The sequence below is a fragment of the Lampris incognitus genome, chromosome 4, assembly GCF_029633865.1.
Source record: "Lampris incognitus isolate fLamInc1 chromosome 4, fLamInc1.hap2, whole genome shotgun sequence".
NCBI classification, from domain to species: Eukaryota; Metazoa; Chordata; class Actinopteri; order Lampriformes; family Lampridae; genus Lampris; species Lampris incognitus.
This window is the reverse complement of record NC_079214.1, coordinates 67,829,883-67,852,609: the sequence shown is the minus strand read 5'-3', so window position 1 is coordinate 67,852,609 and position 22,727 is coordinate 67,829,883. Positions and strand designations below refer to the sequence as shown.

General features: G+C 44.7%; 1 protein-coding gene and 3 non-coding genes across 5 annotated transcripts; all 4 read left to right on the top strand.

Moving 5' to 3' along the window:
- Positions 1 to 14,770: 14,770 nt before the first annotated feature.
- On the top strand, positions 14,771 to 22,684 carry rpl12 (ribosomal protein L12). 2 transcript variants are annotated; one of them, XM_056279195.1, is made up of 6 exons: positions 14,771 to 14,930; positions 17,839 to 17,912; positions 18,317 to 18,415; positions 19,328 to 19,409; positions 21,004 to 21,090; positions 22,528 to 22,684. In XM_056279195.1, the coding sequence occupies exons 1-6, from the start codon at positions 14,894 to 14,896 to the stop codon at positions 22,644 to 22,646; spliced, it is 498 nt and encodes a 165-aa protein (XP_056135170.1). In that variant the 5' UTR covers positions 14,771 to 14,893; the 3' UTR covers positions 22,647 to 22,684. The 2 variants fall into 2 exon arrangements, with proteins under 2 accessions (XP_056135170.1, XP_056135171.1); XM_056279196.1 differs by having other exon boundaries at positions 14,888 to 15,027.
- On the top strand, positions 17,956 to 18,082 carry LOC130112174 (small nucleolar RNA SNORA65). The gene has a single exon (XR_008810205.1). It is a non-coding gene; the product is annotated as a small nucleolar RNA SNORA65 (small nucleolar RNA).
- On the top strand, positions 20,241 to 20,367 carry LOC130112173 (small nucleolar RNA SNORA65). Its single transcript, XR_008810204.1, has one exon. It is a non-coding gene; the product is annotated as a small nucleolar RNA SNORA65 (small nucleolar RNA).
- LOC130112172 (small nucleolar RNA SNORA65) lies at positions 22,294 to 22,420 on the top strand. The gene has a single exon (XR_008810203.1). It is a non-coding gene; the product is annotated as a small nucleolar RNA SNORA65 (small nucleolar RNA).
- Positions 22,685 to 22,727: the final 43 nt, after the last annotated feature.

Genomic DNA, 22,727 nt, shown 5'->3' with positions numbered 1-22,727 from the left:
GGTGTTGTGATGCGTCTAGTGCAGCAGTGTGTAGTTGGAGGGAAGGTGCATGTGTTCTTCCAACCCGCTTGTGTCCTTCCTGCCCTTAGCTTGCTGCCGCTGGCTAGCCTTTGTGGCGAATAGGGAAGCATGCTAGCGTGTAAGCCTTGCCTTGCCAGTACATAGCCTCTCCTTCACCAAGACTCCTGCCAGGCCTCCCCGTGGCCACACGTGGTAACTGGGGTCTTGCGGCCCCAGGCTAACTTGGCAGGGGATCTCGGAGCAGCAGTGGGCCCCAGAGATATGGTGTGCAGGCCCACCCTGGTGGACACGCCCTGGCACCTATCAACCACTGCCCCGCTGCCTTGTGGGTGAGTCTGGAAGACATAAGGCTAAGGGAGCTTACCCCAACAGAAAAGCAAGCTGTGGCGGCACGCTTCGAGGTGGTTTCCAAAAAACTGGATTTCCGGCAGCCCCCTGCAGTTGTGTGGAGGTGCCGGTCGTCTAGGGATCCCCCTTGCCATCGGAACCATCTCCTCTACAATCAAGTCATGTGGCGTTGGGAGAAGCGCACCCCCCATGCCACTTTAAAAACCATCTCTGCGCAGGTATCTTCTGCTATCTGAGTCCTCAAAGGACCCACAAATAGAAGAAGATGGTCATCATCGGGCATGATGGACAACCAGCAAGCAAGTGTGTGTCTAGTGTAAGGCACATTATATTTGTTATGCCCACGCCGCCCCGTCCATCCAACCCCCGTCCCTGTCCCCTGTTCCTTATTTCCATTTCAAGGAGGTGGCAACCCTATCCATAAACCTCCTCTTTGGCCTTCCTCTTCTCCTCTTCCCTGGCAGCTCCATATTCAGCATCCTTCTCCCAGTATACCCAGCATCTCTCCTCCACACATGTCCAAACCATCTCAATCTTGCCTCTCTTGCTTTGTCTCCAAACTGTCCAACCTGAGCGGTCCCTCTAATATGCTCGTTCCTAATCCTGTCCTTCTTCGTCGCTCCCAGTGGAAATCTCATCATCTTCAACTCTGCCACCTCCAGCTCCACCGCCTGTCTTTTCGTCAGTGCCACTGTCTCCAAACCATATAACATAGCTGGTCTCACTACCATCTTGTAAACCTTCCCTTTAACTCTTGCTGGTACCCTTCTGTCACAAATCACTCCTGACACTCTTCTCCACCCACTCCACCCTGCCTGCACTCTCTTCTTCACCTCTCTTCTGCATTCCCCATTACTTTGGACAGTTGACCCCAAGTATTTAAACTCATCCACCTTCGTCACCTCCACTCCTTCCATCTTGACGATTCCACTGTCCTCCCTCTTATTCGTGCATAGGTATTCCGTCTTGCTTCTACTGACTTTCATTCCTCTTCTCTCCAGTGCATACCTCCACCTCTCCAGACGCTTCTCAACCTGCACCCTCCTCTCGCTACAGATCACAGTGTCATCCGCAAACATCAATATATCAGTTAATTAATACTGTTTAAATTATCTGACTGCGTGACCAATAAAAATAAAACAATTCTTGTTTCTTGCTTACCATTTGATGATGATAGGTAATGTTTTTTGAGTTTCAGTGCATTTCGCAAATGTCAGATTGCAAGCAGCCCCTCACGAAGCATACTTTCCACTAGCTAGATGCTTGTAATGGTTGGATGACTTTATCACCAAACATAATGTACTGTGTGACAACAATATGGATTTAGAACCAATAGGACTACATCATTTGCACTCATTGATTTTGTGGAAGAGGTAACAACTGCTATAGAAAGAAAGAATATGCTGTAGGAGTATTCTTAGATCTAAAAAAAAAAAGCATGTCATACAGTTGACCACAACTTATTATTCATAAAACTACAAAAATATGGAATCAGAGGAGTAACTCTTTCCTGGCTATCCAGTTACCTATATAATAGGAACCAATATGTGTAAAATTAATAATTGCAAATCACAATTAATGAAGGTAAGTGTGGGGTTCCTCAAGGCTCAGTGTTGGGGCCATTGTTGTTTATTTTGTACATTAATAATATATGTGAGGTTTCCAAAACACTAAAAATAATTTTGTTTGCAGATGACTCAAACTTACTTTGCAGTGAGGACAACTTGGAACAACTTTTGGATCCAGTAGGAAATGAACTGAAGAAACTAAAGAGTTGGTTTGATTCAAATAAACTAACACTAAATCTAAGCAAAACGAAATTCATAATATTTGGGAATCGGTCAAGAAACTCAAGCAAGAAGCTCATGATAAATGATGTAGAAATCGAAAAAGTGTCAGAAATCAAATTTCTTGCCGTAATAATAGACAATAAATTATGTTAGAAGCCACATATAAAGTATATTAGAGCAAAAATATCAACGTCAATTGCAATACTATATAAAGCCAAAGATCTCCTGCATCAACCAGCACTATAGACCTTGTACTACTCCTTCATACCTCTATACATCACCTACTGTGTGGAAGTGTGAGGAACACATACCAAACAAACACACATCCAATTTTCATCCTTCAAAAAAGAGCCATACGAATTGTAAACAAAACCACTTACAGAGAGCCTACAAACCCACTCTTTATCAAACCGAAAGCACTAAAATTTAAGGATTTGGTTGACTTCAAAACAATTCAAATCATTTACACAGTAAAACATCAGCAGTTACCAAACAGTGTCCAGAAGTTGTTCCAAAGGAGGGGAAGTAAACACCATCTCAGAGGAATATTTATATTCACAAAACAACTAGTGAGGACTAATGGAAAACTTCACTGTATATCCATCAAAGGAGGCAATCTATGGAACAACTGTACAAAAGAAATGAAGATGTGTACATCAATAAGTAAGTTTAAACAACTCCTTAAAAATAACATCTTGAACAGGTATGGGATGGATGAACAGAGAGGTGGACGGGAATAACATGACATGATACATGACGTGTAAGCCAGTGTTTCTCAACCCAGTCCTCAAGGACCCCCTATCCTGCAGATTTTCTTTGCAACCCTGAATAGGTACCTGTTTATAGTTATTCAACCAATCAGCAATGAATGTCAGAGTTTGCACACCTTGCATAATTAAGTGCTTTGAGATGATTGGTTGAGTAAGTACAAGCAGGGCTACCTATGCAGGGTTACAATGAAAATCTGCAGGATAGGGGGTCCTTGAGGACTGGTTTGAGAAACACTGGTGTAAGCGGCCTTGTTTGACTTCTGCAGTTTTGTTTATTTTGAGCTCTATGCATTGGTATTCCTTGTCTTTCTTTTTTCACTTTCGTTTCGTCTTGAAAGTTTTGGTTTGGTTTGATCTGACTGGTAATGTATAAGAAAGAGGTAGGACCAGAAAAGTTCTTTACTTCATCCTACGCCGTTTTCGAACATGGTCCAGTTATTACTTGTCACACTTTGTCACAAAAAGACGCGAGGAGCAGGAGGAAGAACATTCAGCTCAAGTCCAGGGATCATTCTCAACTCACCACCCACACCAAACCCGGCGTCTCCTGCTGTAATCATCAAAAGTAAGCTCATTTACAGTTTTGGACCATAGTAGCCTATTGCCTATTTAGGCTTTAGTGTCCCCGCAGCCCTGAGAGCAGGATAAGCGATTTGCATAATGGATGGATGATGTTTATTGGGTGTAGTTTTTGTTGGATGTACAATTGAATTGTATGCTGATGTTGCTGCGTCTGCCGTGTGTATGTTTGTGCAGTGCTGTGCAAGTTTACACTTAACAAGAGCTAGCTAGCTCAAAGTTCAGTTCACAGACGCCCCTTTCCCCAGCAATGCCCTCCAGCTCCTCCTGGGGGATCCCAAGACATTCCCAGGCCAGATGTGACATGTAGTTCCACCAGCGAGTTCTGGGTCTACTCCGGGGTGTCCTCCCAATTGCCTAAGCTCAAACCTAACACCAAGTGATCACTAAGTATCGTGATTGTATATTCTATTTCCCCTATCTTACCTGCTATGCCCTGAGTGCTCAGAACTAAATCTATCATACTCTCACCACTTGTCTCCTGGAAAAAGCCCTCCCCTCTGGATTCCTCTCTCTCCACATGTCAGTCAGCCCTTTTACTCTCATCACTTCTTTCAACAAACCTCTCAACTTTGGCCTAAATTAAAACCAAAGTGTTGAGAGGGGGGAGTGTCTGAATGGTGAGAAATGAGAACTATAAGGAGATAGTGAGAGAGTGTATAATGAGGAGAAAGAATGAGAGTATGTACGAGGAGAACATTGGGAGGTGGTGGGAGTCTTAAAGAACAGTTAAAGATATTGAGTATAGATTATAGCAGAGGCAGAAATAGGATGGAGAGAAAAAGAGAGGAGGCTAAAGGGGGATTAGCTAGAGAGGCAGATAGGGAGGCAGGTTATGATTTAGGGAAGTGTGATGTTCAGTATTAGGGGAATACACCTTTAAGGACACAGGGAGCTATGGGATAGTAAACAGAGCAGCCACGGGAGCGGGAAGGTAGACGAGGGTCAGTCGGATTATGTGCACATTATGCATGGAGCGAAATAAACACGCCGAAGTTCCACGGCTAATTCAGAAACGGTGTTATCATCTGTGAGAGTGAAAAGTAGGCCATTACAGGAAGTATATTAGAATAAAAGATGAACTGAAGGAGATAGAACAGAAGAAGTGTATGGGAGCAATAGCTAGAAGCGGGGCTACATATGTAGCTGAGGTAGAGAAATGTACAAGGTATTTGTTAGGGTTACAAAAGTTGAAACAGAAGAAGAATTATTTGGAAAAGGTGGAAAAAAGGATGGTAGGGAGACTACAGATTTTGTAGGGATAGCTGAAAGAGTAGAATATTTTTATAGGGACTTATTTAGGAAAGAACAGACTAATGAAGATGTCATAGGACAGGTGTTAGATCAAGTGAAGGCCAGGGTCAGTGATGATGATAGAGAGACCTTGGGACAGGAGAAATAGAGGCAGCAATAGCAGGGTTAGGAACAAGAGTCCAGGGATACTAGATGGTTTAATTGGTGAATTTTACACAGAGTTTAGAGAGGAATTGGTGCCAGTGTTAGATAGATTATTTAGGTGGATAGAAGAAAAGAACAAGATGCCGGTTAGTATGTCAACAGGGGTAGTTAGCATTATATACAAGAAGGGGAGAAGGGATAGGTTACAAAACTATAGACCACCTAGCATGTTGAACAATCATTACAAAATGTTAGCAAGGGTGTTAGCCAACAGGATCAAAAGAGTTATAGGGATGGTGGAGTGAAGCACACAGGCTTACAGCATACCAGGTAGGGACACAACGGACACAATAAGTAGCATCAGAGACACAACTGACTTTATGAAGGGAGACACAGGAGGGATAGTTGTTCATTTAGATTTGAATAAAGCATTTGATAGGGTTGATCATGGCTATTTGTACAGGGTGTTAGAGAAAGTTGGTTTTGGGCATAGGCTGGTAGGATGGATCAGAATGGATGTACGATAGGGCAGTTAGCTGTGTTAAAATCTATGGGATAGTCACATACACATTTAGGATAGCGAGGCCGGTTGGGCACGGATGTCCGCTGTCGGCTCTGCTGTACTCCTTGTCGGCAGAACCGTTAGCGGCACTATTGAAGGGAAGTGATAGGATCAGGGGCATAGAGTTACCAGGAGGACAAGTGAGTTGAGTTTATCAATATGCAGATGACACAACAGTTACACTAAGGGACAGAGAAAGTGTTGTTTGAGGTATTAGATAGTGTAGAGCTTTATGGTAGGGCATCAGGGGCAAAAGTAAATGTAGATAAGTCACATGTTATGTATATAGGGGCAGGTTGAGAAGATTTAGGAATAGGCTTAAAAGAGAAGGATTATTTCAGGGTGTTAGGTGTGAATTTAGGGATTGAGGGTAAGGAAGTGAGAGAGGCCATTTATAAATGTGGAGGGTGTGGGGAGGGTGGAGTGTATATGCAAATGAAGATAGGTATGTTGGGTGGAGTGTCTGGGTTGTACAAGGAGGTGCTGGGAGCGAGGGGAGAGTTTGTGAAATGTGTGCGGTGTGGATGTAAGAATGTGAAGCAGGTGTGGGAACAGCCCATGTTTTTAAATCCAAACATCACATGTGAGGGGAACACGGTCTACAACAGGGTGACTTGGAGAGCGGGGTTTAGGAAGATCAGGGTTCTAGTGTATGAGTCTGTGCCAGGGTTTATGAGGGCACAGGTACTGGTAGATAAAGTGAGGGGAAGGGGTGATGAAATCAGGTTGGGTAATGGCGGAGGGGGTGTTGGAAAAGACCAAGGGGGGGGGGATGCTGAGGGAATGGGTCAGTGTGATTGACAGAGGGGCTGTGTTGGATGAGGAGGTGGAGATAGAAATGTATGTGGGAGAAGGAGAGAGGAGAGTGAGTCTGATGAGTGGGGAAACGAGAGACGTGCGGAGAAAGTGTGGGGGAGGGTTATGAATGAGATGGATGCAGGGAGGAAATGGAGGAATCTGAGAGTGAAGTGGAACAGTGTTGGATGTGAGAATGTAGTAATCAGTAAGTCTGGTGTGGATGTGAAGAAAGAATGTGATGTGTGTGGCGTGGGAGTGGAAGCATTTATGCATGAGTTTGTTGGAAGTTGTGAGCTGGAGGGAGACGTGTTGAAAATGAGGGAATTAATAGGTAGATGTCGGGGAGGAGAACGGTCGCCTCACAGCAAGAAGGTTCTGGGTTCGAGCCCCGGGGTAGTCCAACCTTGGGGGTCGTCCTGGGTCGTCCTCTGTGTGGAGTTTACATGTTCTCCCCATGTCTGTGTGGGTTTCCTCCGGGGGCTCCGGTTTCCTCCCACAGTCCAAAGACCTGTAGGTCAGGTGGATCGGCCGTAATACATTGCCCCTAGATGTGAATGTGTGTGTGTGTGTGTGGGGGGGGGTCCCTGTGATGGCCTGGTGGCCTGTCCAGGGTGTCTCCCCGCCTGCTGCCCAATGACTGCTGGGATAGGCTCCAGCATCCCCGCGACCCTGAGAGCAGGATAAGCGGTTCGGATAATGGATGGATGGATGGATGGATGGATGGATGGATGGATGGATGGATGGATGGATGGATGGATGGGTGGATGTTGGACAGGTGGGTTGGTTGAAAGAGCGGGATGGAGAGAATTGTGTTTGTTTGGGGGTGACTGGTAAGGGGAGAGGGTGTAATCTGAATGTATTAAATTGTGTTTTAAGCCATGCCAGGTTTGCTGCCAAGTTAAGGAGGAGCATGGCCCATTATGAAAAGAGGAGAGGTGAGGTGTGGAGTGTTTTGGAGGGTAGGAGGGAAAGAGATGTTGTTATGTTGCATAGTTGTGTCAGGGAAGAAGTTTATTAGGGGGTTTGTGGAGGGGAGCATTTTATTGTGATCGGGTAAGAAAGGAGAGTGACGTTAGATTTGGTGTGGGGTAAGATGTATTGGGGATGGTATAGGGGTTTTTGGTTTCTTTGTTCCGTTTCCTTGATTTTTGTGGGGGTGGGGGGGCCTGTGGGCTGGAAGCCATGCCAAAGCCTGCGGGTTACCTCACTATTTCCTGTCTTGTCTATCAGTGTTTTAGTATTTGGTTTCTCTGATTTGGTGGGGTGACCGTTCTTGGAGGGGCTGGAGCTCAGTGGGGGTTGGCGTGGTGGAGGGGTTTGGGTGTCCCGGTGATCCTAGGAGCTGGGTAGCCGCTGGGTAGCCACATGTTAACAGTCCCCCAGGTTAGTCCCATAGGTGCAGATAAAAATGCCTGTGTTACATAGAACGCGGTGTCTCCAGCTCATTATCACCTGCTGCCCTGTGTAATCCAGCTCTTCTAAAGGTGAGTCCTCGCTCATCCCATGGCTCTTACAATATTCCTGTTAGGAGTAGGCCACGATTTGATACCCCCTACCCTTTGCATTGTGTCTTCAACTGTCAGGCCGGATAATTTGGTAACAGTCTGCTGTAGCGATTCCAGTCCAACTAAGCCCCTTGCTCCAATTGTTTTTGCCCTTTTAAACACTCAGTCCATGTCAGATAAATCTTTTATTCTCAATTATTTAATTACTTCCCTCAACCTTGGCTTTCTATGTCTTATTGAGACCTGGCTTAAACCTGGGGAGTGCTGCCCTCTAGTGGAACTCTGCCCACCCAGCTATAATTTTCTGGGTGCACCCAGGTTAACAGGTTGTGGTGGGGGTATAGTAGCTGCCGAGAACCATTACACTTGTGTTTCTTTTACTTCTGGTTCTTTTAATAGTTTTGAAGTCTTGACTTTTAAAATTGTGTGTGACAACCCAATCTGTCGTATAATTATTTATCGACCCCCAATTCATCTAAAGGTTTTCTTATTGAATTCTATGAGCTATTGTCTTCTCTTGTTTTTAAATTTGATAGGGCCATTATAGTTGGTGATTTTAACATCCATATTGATAATCCTTTTAAGTCATTTGTCATAGATTTTTTTAAACATTTCTAAATCTTTTAACCCTGTGCAGCATATCACTGGCCCCACAAAACCGTGGGCCGACTCTTGATTTAGTTTTCACCCTGAACATGCCTCTCAATTCCCTGAATAAGATCGATTTTGTCTCTGACCATAGATGTATTATATTTGATGCTTCTTTACCATCTACTACACTACCCCAGAAAGGTATAATTAACTCTCGCATCTTTAATAAGCAACCAGCAGCCATGTTTTCTAGTCATTTTTCCAGTCTGGCTAGCTGCCCTCCTCTCTTCGCCAACATTAATTACTAAGTTAGTTGGTTTAATGATTTGTGTACATCTGCCCTTGATTTCTCGGCTCCATATACTTCCAGGGCTGTCCCAGTTATTCCCACAACTCCTTGGATCAACGAAAACATCCGTCAAAAAAGAAGGGAATACAGGAAGGCCGAACGCAGATGGCAAAAATCTGCTCTTGAAGTTCACCAACTCCACATGGAGGAGTTATTATCTAAATTGAATCAAACTATTAAAGATTCGAGAGCTGCTTACTTTTCTGACTTGACTGAGAGCAATAAACACAACCCTGGGTTCCTGTTTCGTACTATCAATCAGCTTGTGAATCCCTCTCTTCCTACCATTTCTGCCTGTTCTGCTAATGACTGTGAACATTTCTTGTCTTTCTTTGTTGACGAGACCGATGGTCTAAGGTCCAGTTTTACCCCCACTGCCCCTCTTCCCCTTTCAGCCGTCCGATCTTGATGTTGGAATTTGCTCTTGTATCTTTTCAGTTCCTTGTTAATACTGTAGACCTTATGCATCCCTCCTCCAGTCCCTGTGATATAGTTCCAACAACATTTCTAAAATCCATCCTCCATGGTTTAGGTCCCAGCCTGCTCTCTATCATCAACTGCTCACATCCGGGTCCGGGTCTGTACCTGAGTACTTTAAAATTGCCTGTGTTCAGCCCCTCCTCAAAAAAACCCTCCCTTGATCCGGCAAGGGTAGAGAATTACAGACCTATTTCCAAACTTACTTTCTTATCCAAAATCCTTGAAAATATGTTGCAGACCAAATCCTGCATCTGGCTGAGTGTCCTAACATTTTTGATAAATTTCAGTCCGGCTTTCGTCACAAGCATAGTACTGAGACTGCATTACTAAGAGTATCCAATGACATTCTTATGCATGCTGATAAAGGTGAATACACTATTCTTATTCTTCTAGATTTAACTGCTGCCTTTGATACCATTGATCATGCCATCCTACTTGATAGGTTGGAGAACTGGGTTGGCCTTTCTGGTACAGCGTTAAATTGGTTCCGCTCTTATCTGACTAATATATAATTTAATGTTTGTGTTAACAAACTTGTATCCTCGTCAGCTCCCCTACTCTGTGGAGTCCCTCAGGGGTCTGTCCTTGGGCCAATCCTCTTCTCTCTATACATGCTTCCTCTGGGTCATTTGTTTAGTCACGTTCAAGACATGTCACACCACTGTTATGCCATTGATACTCAGATCTATTTCTCTGTCAAACCCAATAACCTGAATCAACTGTCCTCCCTCCATGATTACTTAGCTGCCACCAAAGACTGGATGTCCCTAAATTTCCTCCATTCCTCCCCGACAAAACTGAAGTTCTCTCTTAATTGTTCCTGAGAACTTTGCCACTGCAGTTGATCAGTTTATTGGTCCACCTCATTCAAACATAAAACCTACCACTAAAAATCTTGGTTTCATCTTTGACCAGAAAATGTCTTTCGATCACCATGTTACTAAGCTTGCTCAATCCTGTCATCTTCAGCTACGAAATATTGCAAAAATCAGAAATATTTTGTCTTTTAATGGATATCAAAAAATTAATTCACACTTTCATTTTCTCCCATCTAGATTACTGTAACTCCCTCTACTCTGGCCTCAACCAAGCTACTTTAAATCGTCTACAGTTGGTTCAGGATGCAGCTGCTAGACCACTAACTAGAACTAGACTACTAACTAGAACTAGCCGTAGGTCCCATATTACCCCTATTCTTGCATCCCTCCAGTGGCTTCCTATAAAATTTAGAATAATCTATAAGATCTTATTGATTACATTTAAAGCACTGAAGCTAAATAAGCTAATAAAGGAATATAAACGTTACATTGCTGCCTTGGAATTAGATTTTACAACTTTACATTGTCTTGTATCTGTGGTCTTGATTTTGATTTCTTTGATTTGGTGGTGGGGGGCCTGTAGGACAGAAGCCATGCTAGAGCGTACAGTTTCCCTCACTTTTTTTGGTCTTGTCTATCTGTGTTTTAAACTTTATTTGAATGTCTTGTATCTTGCTTTTCCTTTTTTATAATGATTATGTATATATCTGTGTAAATATGTAAAAAAAGAGGTGTGTTATGTCATATTTTCATAATAAAAGAGAAAATAAAAGTGCGTACTACATAAGGCTGGGTCCTTCCCACAGTGGCCTGGGTTCAAACCCTGCCCCTTTGCTGCATGTCATCCCCTCTTTCTCCCCTGCCTCTCCTGTCTCTCTACTATCACTACCAAATAAAGACACAAAAACAACAATAATGATAATAATAATCACAATAATGATAATGATTAATATAATATAATAATAAATAATATATAATATAATAACAACAACAATAATAATAATAATAATAATCCGTTGTCTGTGTGGGTTTCCTCCAGGTGCTCCGGTTTCCTCCCACAGTCCAAAGACATGTAGGCCAGGTGACTCGACCATACTAAAATTGTCCCTATGTGTGTGTGTGTGTGTGTGTGTGTGTGGACCCTGTGATGGCCTGGCGGCCTGTCCAGGGTGTCTCCCCGCCTGCCGCCCAGAGACTGCTGGGATAGACTCTAGCATCCCCGCGACCCTGAGAGCAGGATAAGCGGTTTGGATAAAGGATGGGTGGATGTTCTGTCTGTGGGCAGAGCAATGGTCTTCCTGTATGAGCTTGGTAGCTTGCATGTGTACTATACACATGTTTATGTGTATGTTTATGTTTATGTATGTAGTTTATGTGTATGTTTATGTATGTCTCATCTCATCTTCAGCCGCTGTTCCAGGGTCGGGTCGCGGTGGCAGCAAGCTTAGTAGGGCACTCCAGGCGTCCCTCTCCCCAGCAACGCCCTCCAGCTCCTCCTTGGGGATCCCAAGGCGTTCCCAGGCCAGATTGGACATGTAGTCCCTCCAGCGAGTTCTGGGTCTACCCTGGGGGCTCCTCCCAGTTGGATGTGTCCGGTAAACCTCCAAAGGAAGGCCTCCAGGGGGCATCCCAATCAGATGCCCGAACCATCTCAACTGGCTCCTTTCGATGCAAAGGAGCAGCAGCTCTACTCCAAGCTCCCTCCGGATATCCGAGCTCCTCACCCTATCTCTAAGGCTGAGCCCAGACACCCTTTGGAGGAAACTCATTTCAGCCACTTGTATCCGCGATGTCACCCTTTCGGTCACTACCCAAAGCTCATGACCATAGGTGAGAATCGGAGCGAAGATCGACTGGTAAATTGAGAGCTTTGCCTTCCAGCTCAGCTCCCTCTTCACCACAACGGTCCGGTACAACGTCCGCATGACTGCTGATGCAGCTGCACCAATCCGCCTGTCAATCTCCCGCTCCACCCTACCCTCACTCGTGAACAAGAACCCGAGATACTTGAACTCCTTCACTTGGGGCAGCTCTCATCCCCAACCTGGAGGGAGCAATCCACCATTTTCTGGTAGAGAACCATGGCCTCAGACCTGGAGGTGCTGACTCTCATCCCGGCCATTTCACATGCAGCTGCAAACCGCCCCAGTGCACGCTGGAGGTCGCGTTCTGATGAAGCCAACAAAACCACATCATCTGTGAAGAGCAGAGATGCAATTCTGAGGTTCCCAAAACGGACACACTCCTCACCTTGGATGCGCCTTGAGATCCTGTCCATGAATATCACAAACAGAATCGGAGACAAGGGACAACCTTGGCGGAGTCCGACACCCACCGAAAACGTGTTTGACTTTGCCAAGAATGCGGACACAGCTCTCACTTTGGTTATACAAGGACCGGGTGGCTTGTAGCAACTGCCCCGGTACCCCATACTCCCACAGAACTCCCTACAGGGTGCCCTGGGGTACACGGTCGTAAGCCTTCTCCAAGTCCACAAAACACGTGTAGACTGGCTGGTCAAACTCCCATGCTTCCCTCAGCACTTCCGCAAGGGTAAAGAGTTGGTCCGTTGTTCCACGGCCAGGTCAGAATCCGCATTGTTCCTCTGGATATGAGGTTCGACAATCGGTCAGAGCCTCCTTTCAAGCACCCTAGACTTTCCCAGGGAGGCTGAGCAGTGTTATGCCCCGATAATAAGAGCACACCCTCCGGTCCCCCTTTTTGAATATGGGAACTACCACCCCAGTCTGCCACTCCACAGGTACTGTCTCCGACCTCCACGTGACACTGAAGAGGCGTGTCAACCAAGACAGCCCAACAATGTTCAGCATCTCGGGGCGAATTTCATCCACACCCGGTGCCTTGCCATCGAGGAGCTTTTTAACTACCTCAGAGACCTCTGCCCGGGATATGGGTGGGGCTTCCCCTGAGTCTTCAGATTCTACCTCCTTCTCTGAGGATGTGTTAGTCGGGTTCAGGAGCTCCTCAAACTGTTCCTTCCGCCACTCGACAACATCCCCAGTCCGAGTCAACAGTTCCCCTCCCCAGCTGAACACAGCCTAAGTCAAGCCCTGCTTCTCCTTCCTGAGTCGACGGATGGTTTGCCAGAAGTTCCTTGAGGCCAACCGAAAGTCCTCCTCCATAGCCTCGCCGAACTCCTCTCACACCCAAGTTTTTGCTTTCGCGACCGCCGAAGTGGCAGCCCTTCTGGCCTCACGGTACCTGTCTGCTGCTTCATGAGACCCCTGGGCCAACCAAGTCCAAAAGGCCTCCTTCTTCAGCCTGATGGCTTCCCTCACCGACGATGTCCACCAGCGGGTTCTTGGGTTGCTGCCTCGACAGGCACCGATGACCTTTTGACCACAGCTCCTGCCTGCCGCATCTACAATAGAGGCTTTGAACATGGCCCACTCAGACTCTATTTATGAATGTATGTGTGTGTTTATGTGTACTTGCATGTTTACAGTAGTCACTGAAAAGTCTTGTGCAGACAGTTTATGAGTGATCAATGTGTTTGCAACGGGGTGTTGTGAGTTAAATGTCCCAGTGCTATTGGGGGGAGGGTCGCGAACACCAACCGGATTATTCTGGGGGGTGGCGACTCGAAAAGGTTGAGAACCACTGCCTTAAACAAATGAAAGTACTCAAAAGAGAACTGGGGGCAGAGCCTGGCACTGATGTTCACCAGCGTACTGTTCTGCAAACAACTCATTAGTTCCATGCTAGCAGAACCTTGGCTTGGATGAGATTACAACCACAAAAACTCCTTTCAAAGCGTTGGATGTCTGCCACGTTCCTATCAGTCTTCCAATTTTAACCAATTTTGAGGTTCACTTTTAAAATGGACACAATCTGTTTCGAAGTAGAGCTGTGAGTCTAAAGTCATCCATTGTATTGTTAGTTAGAGTAGCTGAGACAAAGAAGGAAACTTCCATTCCATCCATTATCCAAACCGCTTATCCTGGTGTCAGGGATACTGGAGCCTCTCCCAGCAGTCACTGGGGGGCAGGCGGGGAGACACCCTGGAATGAAAGTTGTTTCTGCCAAAATAAGAAAACTAACCAGTGACCTCTTCAGTCTTCTTGGTGTTTATTGGCGGTTGGCAAACAACGAATTGGTGCATTGCCGCCACCAGCTGGTTATGGAGTGTGGATCAGAATGTCTATTAGTTACACTACCCCCCCCCCCGAAAAAACCCCAACTCAAATCTTAATTACATTAGTTACTCTAAGAAACTGAAACAAGAGTTTATAACACTCAGTTGAATTCTTCTGTAGAATATCTACTAAATCAAATTGTGCTTTTATTTTGCTGAGATTTGGAGTCAGACGCCTTCTTCCTGCATCATATTTCTGACAACATATCATAACATGCTCTATGGTTTCTTCCCGCCCACAGTAGTCACATCTGCCTGTACTGTGTTCGCCTGTTTTGAAAAGTGTACTGTGTTTAGTCCAGTGTGTCCGAGTCTGAGTCTTGAAATTATTGTCTCACCTCTCCTGTTCCTTCCTGCACACCTCCTTTCCCCCACTTTCCTCTGAACTCTGTAAAACCGTCCTTTCCTCCCTTCTTCCCATTTCTTTTGCCCCCTTTCCTTCTAGGACCTCTTCAGTCTCCCGACTAAAGACTTGTTTTTGCTCTTCATTGCCGACAGGGGGCTGCGCGCTCTGTGGCTGACGTCACGTGACGCGGCGAGAAGTGGAAGCGAGACTCTCGCGTGGTTTCCGGGGATATAAACGTGCCCGCCGCCATCTTTCAGCCTTTTCGTTTTTTCCCTTTAGCGGTGACGGTGCAACAGTCTTCGGTCGTCCCGAATCCGGGTTCATCCGACACCCTCACCAAACCCAGCTGAACTGAGCCGAGCTCCACTCTTACAGCAGCATCATGCCTCCAAAATTCGACCCCAACGAGATTAAAGTTGGTACGTGAGACGTTACGGGTACTAAATGTGTGAGAGCCAACATGGAGTCGATCCGTGCGCCTCGTCCGTGGACGGGGCCGCCTGGCGGAGCAGAATGGTAAAGATGGGACAGAAGAGGTTGAATCAACCAGTTCACATGTGTTTATATGACTTAGTGTCGACCACGTGGTTAGGTTTGGGGACTTCTCATTTCTCGTCTTCTACTAGTAAGAGCGTCGCGGCGGCTGTCACAGACGGACCCACGTGGTCCGCAATGGCCGCCTTGAGTGAAAGCCGGTGCAGAACTGGTCCTGGTCTATATCCCGACCATAATCAGCTAGTTAACTCAGAGGAGAACCGGATGATGTAATCAAAATCAAGGCGGGATAGTAGGTGTTGTTACTAGTCTGTGGTTAATGTTGTGAATCCGATAGGCCACTCTTGAGGCCCTTACTTTCCAAGACCCCGTTTACGCTTTCTCTTGAAATGCGTGTTTCGCGATCGGGTCACAAGCGGACAGCGCTAAATGTAGGCGTAAACGACCACCAGAACGTATCTGTGAAGGTTCTCATTCATCCAGGTCAGTTGAATTCAACTCCTTTGGATAACCACCAAAACGTTTTGTGAATCGGTTACTCAAACCGCTTGCCGAGGTGGTCTGGGACGCATTTGGCCACATCTTTAGTAGCGTAAACGCTAACGCGTCCTCCATAAGGACGTAACGGGAAATCTTGGGAGTAACGAAATCTGATCCCAAGTGGTCGGCAGGACGCATTTGGAGACGCGTGATAGACTCGGGTATAAACAGCGACGTGTCTCGCCGTCCACGTGGGACCCGGTCGCCCAGAACGCATTTTAAAACCAGGTGTAAACGGGGCCCATGACGCGTTTATCCAAAGCCACGCCCACATCCAGCAGCGGTTCGGACGGGTCGGGTCTCGGGAGCGTCAACCTGAACATGTACTATATGGAGTTACTGCAGTACCGCCGCTGCTTGGCTGGATCATAGTTTATCCTTATCATACGTGAGACTTTAGGAAGTAGCCGCTCCACTACGCAGGGGGTCCAGGACCCCAAAAAGGTTGAGAACCACTGATGTAAACTAGTACAGCCCGTATCGAATCCCGCACCGGGCAAGAAAGTAACCGGTTACAACAATAACACATTACCAAATAGTACAACTCAAACTGAACTATCACAAATGTGTTAGTATTGCACAAAATAAGGAAAATAAGCTGGGTCCAATCAGAAATCAATATGTGTATGTTCCTGTAAATATCTGAAGCTTGTTTGGTTTGTATACATTTCAGTACTTTCTTGGAATTTATTAATGATTCATTCACGAAGACAGAATAGTGGCCTGACATTAATAAATCTAGATCAATGGATACATTGTTTAGCCATAATAATGAAGCTATTGTACAGCATTTACATATTTCTACAACTCCAAATTTAATACCCTTACCTAAATTGGGCAAATGAAAGTCCTTTCCAGATATCTAATTTTGAAATAGTTCCCAAAAGGCTCTAGTATGATTACAAGTAAAAAACAAATGTTCTAACGTTTCGATAACAGAATCGCAAAACATGGTTGTTTTCAATCACTGTTAAACCTTTGTCTCAGAAACTCATTACAAGGATGAATATCATTTATCAAGTAACCATATGAAGTAGTGGTATTAGTAGTGCATTTGTGACTTGGTAATCAAAACCATACTATATGGAGTAGTAGTTGTACATGTCCAAAGTGATAAACATGGTAGTGCCTTTCTTTCAAATGTCAAGTATTGAGAGCAGAAGTTGATGTTTGAATGTTTCGGGCTTTTGTGGCAGAATACTGAGTTTTGGCTGATGTTACACGTCCGTGGTCATTAACAAATCTTGAGTCAGAGAAAGTGGTAACCCATGTTTCTGAGAATAATGAATACATTTCTGACTGCATAGGACCCAGGTATTGGAAATCATACCCCAGAATATTCAAATAGCTCAAAAGGGACTGATAATCAAAAGTCAGAGAAAAGAATTGTTTTGGCTATTGAGTGAACCGTTTAATCCCTCCTGATCCGTCAGTGTAAGCCATACAACTTGAAATGGAGCAACATTTCTGTAACATGTAATTTATACTTGGGTTGGGCGATATTCACAAAATTAGTAAATTGCAACATTTTTTTACTGAACACTTCAACATCAATAATGTGACGATATTTTGTGAATAAGTTGGTATTCATTGTTGTTTTTTCACTCAGGTAAAACAGTCAAATTCAGAGAATTGTCTCCCTTTACTGCCATGCGGCCTTTAAGATCAGGGAATGACACATTTAAGTTGTATCACCAGAACCACAATCCCACACCATATCTAGTCTCGTTATATTGATAAACTATCTAGCTCTTATCGCTTTAGAGGCAAACGGCTACCCTGCTATTTTGCCTCAGTGGGATTCCTGAATACCTTTGGGTGTCATCCATCTCCTGGGACGGGCTAGAGCTAAAGCTCTATCGGATGTCAACACTCGTTTAAGTTTGACGATACGACGCAAAAAGCGACTCGGAAACTGCAACTGCAAAATGTTGACTTAGTTTTGGTCGGTGCTTTTTCTGGCACCTCCCTGGATTGCTCCAGGGCATTAAACATCTATAAGCTGATTGAGACACTTGTAGTTGTGTAGGATGGAGGCATTAAGGGAGGTTTGTGTTCCTTTAAATGGAAAGGTTTTCATTCCTCCTAAACCCCACACTGGCAGATCCCCGTTTCCTTAGCCAATTTTTGATGCTGCCTGATCTGGCGTTTGGGTGGGTTGAATTCACGGGGCTCTCCGTGACACATGTTGGGATAACTGCGTCCTTTCATGACCTTGACGCAAACCAAGCCTCTTCAGTTTGTACAAAAGCATTTCTCAGATCTGTGACATCTCGCCTTTCTCTCGCTTAGTGTTCATGAGGTGCACAGGAGGAGAAGTTGGAGCCACCTCGGCGCTGGCCCCCAAAATCGGACCCCTGGGTCTGGTGAGTTTATTTAAACTTTGGTTCAATGTGTGCCAGCCAGCCTCCCGCCACTATACCCGTCTGTCAGTGTGACTGAGTAGAGTCCAGTGGAGGCTGAGATAGACCCAGCTCTAGGAAGCAGGGCTGCTCACACGAATGAGTGACTCTGTGCCGAAAGGTCTGGAACACACCCTGTTGCTCCGATCTCACGACTTGGTTTTGACTTTGTGACATCCTACATTCTGTTCACTTGAGAGGCTCAAGGGTTAAAACGTTTATGGATTATACACAAAATGTTAATTGTATTTTGAATTTGTTTTGGCTTAAACAGGGTCTTTTTTTATGCTTCTGTTCTTTTTAAAGACAACAAAGAATTTGCTTTTAACATTTGACTCTTCAACACTTACCTTTTTCCCCATCTTCAGTCTCCTAAGAAAGTTGGTGATGACATCGCCAAGGCAACAGGTGATTGGAAGGGTCTGAGGATCACCGTGAAGCTGACCATCCAGAACAGGCAGGCAGCGGTGAGTCGTCAGCCAATAGAAAGTTTTGGATGGATTGAAGTTTCCTCCTCCGCCATTATAGAGTGATCCACTTTTGAGTTAATAGACCTGGAACTAAGTTTGTATTTCTGTGCTGCTGGTTTGCTTGGGTCTATCTATGAGAAGAATGGTTGGCTTTTAACGCCACAGATTTAAGTCTGTATAGGAAAGCAAGTGGTTGTGAAGTTACTTTCGCGTGCAAACATGATTGACAGGTTAGCCCAACGTTAGCTGATATCAACAACTCATCAACAGCATTTACATGCCAAAACTTGTAAAAGACGAGTTAATTTGTGACGATTAACTCATGGAAAGTCATAGTTTGTGCCGATCAGAAGTCATTTTATGCTATTTTAAAAACCCATTCAGTCTCCTATTTAGCCAGCTGAGCGAACCCACAGTAAGGCTGGGCGACATAAAAATCACAATTTTTTTTGACTGAGTACCCCAATATTGATAGGACAATTTAGATGATCACTATTGGTGCTTTCATAAGGGAATGGTGAGAAATTATCATTAGTAATGTGGATAGGATGACCAAGCAGGTAGATATTCATTGTTCATTTCACTCAGCTAAAACGGTTGAATAAAGTTCAGAAAATTGTTTCACTTTACTGTGATGCAGCCTCTAAGACTAAGGAATGACAACATTTCAGTTCTATCACCATATATCACCAGAACCAAAATCCCTGAACACATCTAGTTCCATATCATGATATTATATCCATGTATTGCCCAGTTCTAACCACAGTAAAGCTAACCTCAGGGTAGACCTCCACAAACATGAGCACTAAACCACAGTGGTTCTGGTGCACAGTAGGATTTTATAAGAAATACTGGGTAAAGGTTCCACAGCGAGTGGAATCAGGGATACTGACTTATTTGTCTTTTCAGATCGAGGTGGTCCCCTCCGCGTCTGCCCTGATCATCAAGGCCCTGAAGGAGCCCCCCCGTGACAGGAAGAAGGTCAAGAACAGTAAGTCACTGACATCTTTGATTTGACCGCATTGTAGAAAAGTATGAAAATGTTAATTTGCTAATTAACCTAATTCGTCACTTTAATACCGGATTATCAAATCATCATTGGGTTGTGGGGCAGAATCAAATTTGGGCTGTCTGTCCCTCCGCCTTCCTAATCTTAAAAACTAAACGGCAGGGGTTCGTCCATAGCCGAATGGTTTACGGCACATACCATATGGCCACATGGTCGCAACAGTAGCCAGTTTGATTCCAGCCAGCGACATTTGTTGCATGTCATATCCCTTGTTCTCACTCCCATTTCCTGTCTGCATCTGACAAAGGTAAAAAACAATATCCAAAAACAATATTAAAAAAACTAAACGGTGATGGGCAATCTACTCCTTCCTATTCATTAAGTAGATGCTAAAAGAGGTGCACCAATCCCACCTTTTCAGTCCCGATACCGCTAACAGGGCTTCGGGTATCGGCCAATACCGAGTACTGATCCGATACCAGTGTGTAATGAATAAGCTGAGTGCCTCTGTGTGGAAGAGACTGGGATAATTCTTATACGTGTAAGGCGACATCAGCCTCGACTTAAACATTGCTTTCCTAACTTTGTAAAACAAAATATAACAAATACATGGATATAAACTTACTGAATTGTTATTTATTATTATAATAATAAATAATCCTGCTCCAGCAACTTGGTCAAACCGAGCAGTAATCAAAATTCTTTGTAAACGTTGAGGTCGTTTCGGAATAGGTCATCAGAATAAATTAACTCCCTGCTGGCATCCATTGTATATTTTTGGTTCCCATTGTGAATATTAATGCCAGTCAGCCTCCCGCCACTATACCTGTCTGTCAGTGTGACTGAGTAGAGTCCAGTGGAGGCTGAGATAGACCCAGCTCTAGGAAGCAGGGCTGCCCACGCTGATGGGTAACTCTGTGCCGAAAGGTCTGGAACACAGCGCAGATCTGGAGAGGCTCTTGTCTTTAGGGTTTACGACAATATCGATAATACTTGTGTTAAAGCTATCCCTGAGTATTCGGATAAACACCCAGTTGAGATATTAATGCATACATATGTTAGTATGTCTGTTAAGAAACTAACTGACATCAAAATTAACATTTTTACAACTTTAATAGTATTTTTAAACAATTTAAAATGGCCGCTGTCCAACGCCTGTAAATACTGCAGCGCCTCGGTGGTAGTCATGGTGCGTCTGTAACCAGACACGTTGGACATAATCACACGTCAAGTGTAGACTATTTCTCTGCACTGGAGGACGCTAGTGAGTTTCTAGGACAGAGCAACGAACTTCACGAAGGAAATGACGCCGCCAACACACGTCATAAATACTGACATGACGCACACCATCACGCGCACATGGTTAGATAAATTGTTATAAATTAATTTCTAAATGTAGATAAATTATCTTGGGGCGTCAAAGATGGTTCGTCGTGGTTGTTTGAGTTTGTCTAATTTTATGACCTTTTCTTCATGTTGACCCCAGGTGTGTCTAAGCCTTCTTGGCTGTCCGAGCTGGTCATGTTCTTCAGAGAAGGTCATTTGAGTGCTCACCATCATTTCATTTTTCTTTCAGTTAAGCACAGTGGAAGCGTGCCGTTCGATGAGATCGTAAGCATCGCTCGTGTCATGAGGCCTCGCTCCATTGCCAGGGAGCTCTCCGGTGAGTGGTGTTTCTTGAAGCAAGTCAGTGCATTTAATGTGTTAATGAGAGCTCTTATGTATTTTCCCCAAGTCTCCAGTCCCAACATACATTTGTAGCCCACGTGTTAGATGTAGAACTAGGTCAGATGCTGTCTCACGCCTCCTACAGACTGTGTGATTTTAGTAATCCCATAAGTTTATTACAAGCCACACTGTGATTATGGATCTAATAAACTTGGGTACCACATCAAGTGTGATTGTGTAGACTGTACGATGATAACACTACTGAATCGCAGGCTACGACGCAAGTCCATAAAGACGTCCTCAGCGTGCAATCAACCTACGCCGCTGGTAGAGCAACATGACACCAAGCAGGAATCAAGTCCTTTCAACAGTCGCCGCATCTCGTTTTGCTCGCTGTTGAATCCATGGCCTTTGGGTCACAGATGTTATCAGTGTGTTTGTTTGTGTTTAGCGCCAGCAAAGAGTGTGCGTGGCGTTGACCAGTGTGTCATTTCGTGCTGCATTTCTATTGGTTGGTTAGTAGATGTAGGTCGTAGCAGCAGTCACATTGTGAGATGGTCATCCTACATTTCTGACAGTGTCAGACTTTTGTCACAGGTTGTCTTGGGCCGCAGGACCGTAATAACGGCCGTCTTTGAACCTGTCTCACAGTGAGACGTAGGACCACTGTCTTGGAGCCACGACCAAAGATATCGCCACGTTTAGTCGTCTGTGGTCTGAGACGGCCCACATCACACAGTCTGTAGGAGGCTTTAGACTTAATTAGTCCTGTGATCATTTCTTAGTCCATCTCAGTTTAATGTAGGATGTTTTTTGGACTGCTATCTTAATCGCTTAGATCAGGAATTTGACACTAAAATGTTAATTTATGAACTCAAGTGACGAGACACCACTAGTTATGGATGCTTGTTAGTAATGTCTTGCTGATTCTACCAAGGGTTTAGCATTATGTCAGAAACAAATCGTTGTAGTAAAATACTTTTTAAAAAGTGTTTTTATTCAACTACACTTATTACTGATAGTGAATGGAGTCCAGATGAACTTTACTGAATGTATTTATTGTTAGAGTTGAAAGTCACGTTAACTGAATTTAACTAAGCCATATTATTTGTTGGGTCATATCAGAATAAATTGACTTCCTGCTGGCATCCATTGTGTATTTTTGGCTGCCATTGTAAATATTCCCACCAGTCAGCCTCCCGCCACTATACCCGTCTGTCAGTGTGACTGAGTAGAGTCCAGTGGAGGCTGAGATAGACCCAGCTCTAGGAAGCAGGGCTGCCCAAACTGATGGGCAACTCTGTGCCGAAAGGTCTGGAACACATGATAGGTTCTTCATCTTAAGTTATTCATGTAGAGCGTCTGGAGTGAACTGGGCTGTCATGACAAACTGAGGATTGTATTTTCTGAAAGCTGTTTTCTCTTCCACCAGGAACCATTAAGGAGATCCTGGGAACTGCTCAGTCTGTCGGCTGCACCATTGATGGCCGCCTTCCCCACGATGTCATTGATGACATCAATAGCGGCAAGGTGGAATGCCCATCTGAATAAAAACTGAGGATAGAATAAAACTTGTTTTCAAAAAATTATTTCGTCTTCCTGTGTCTTATTTTCTTTCAGAACAGTCGTGCA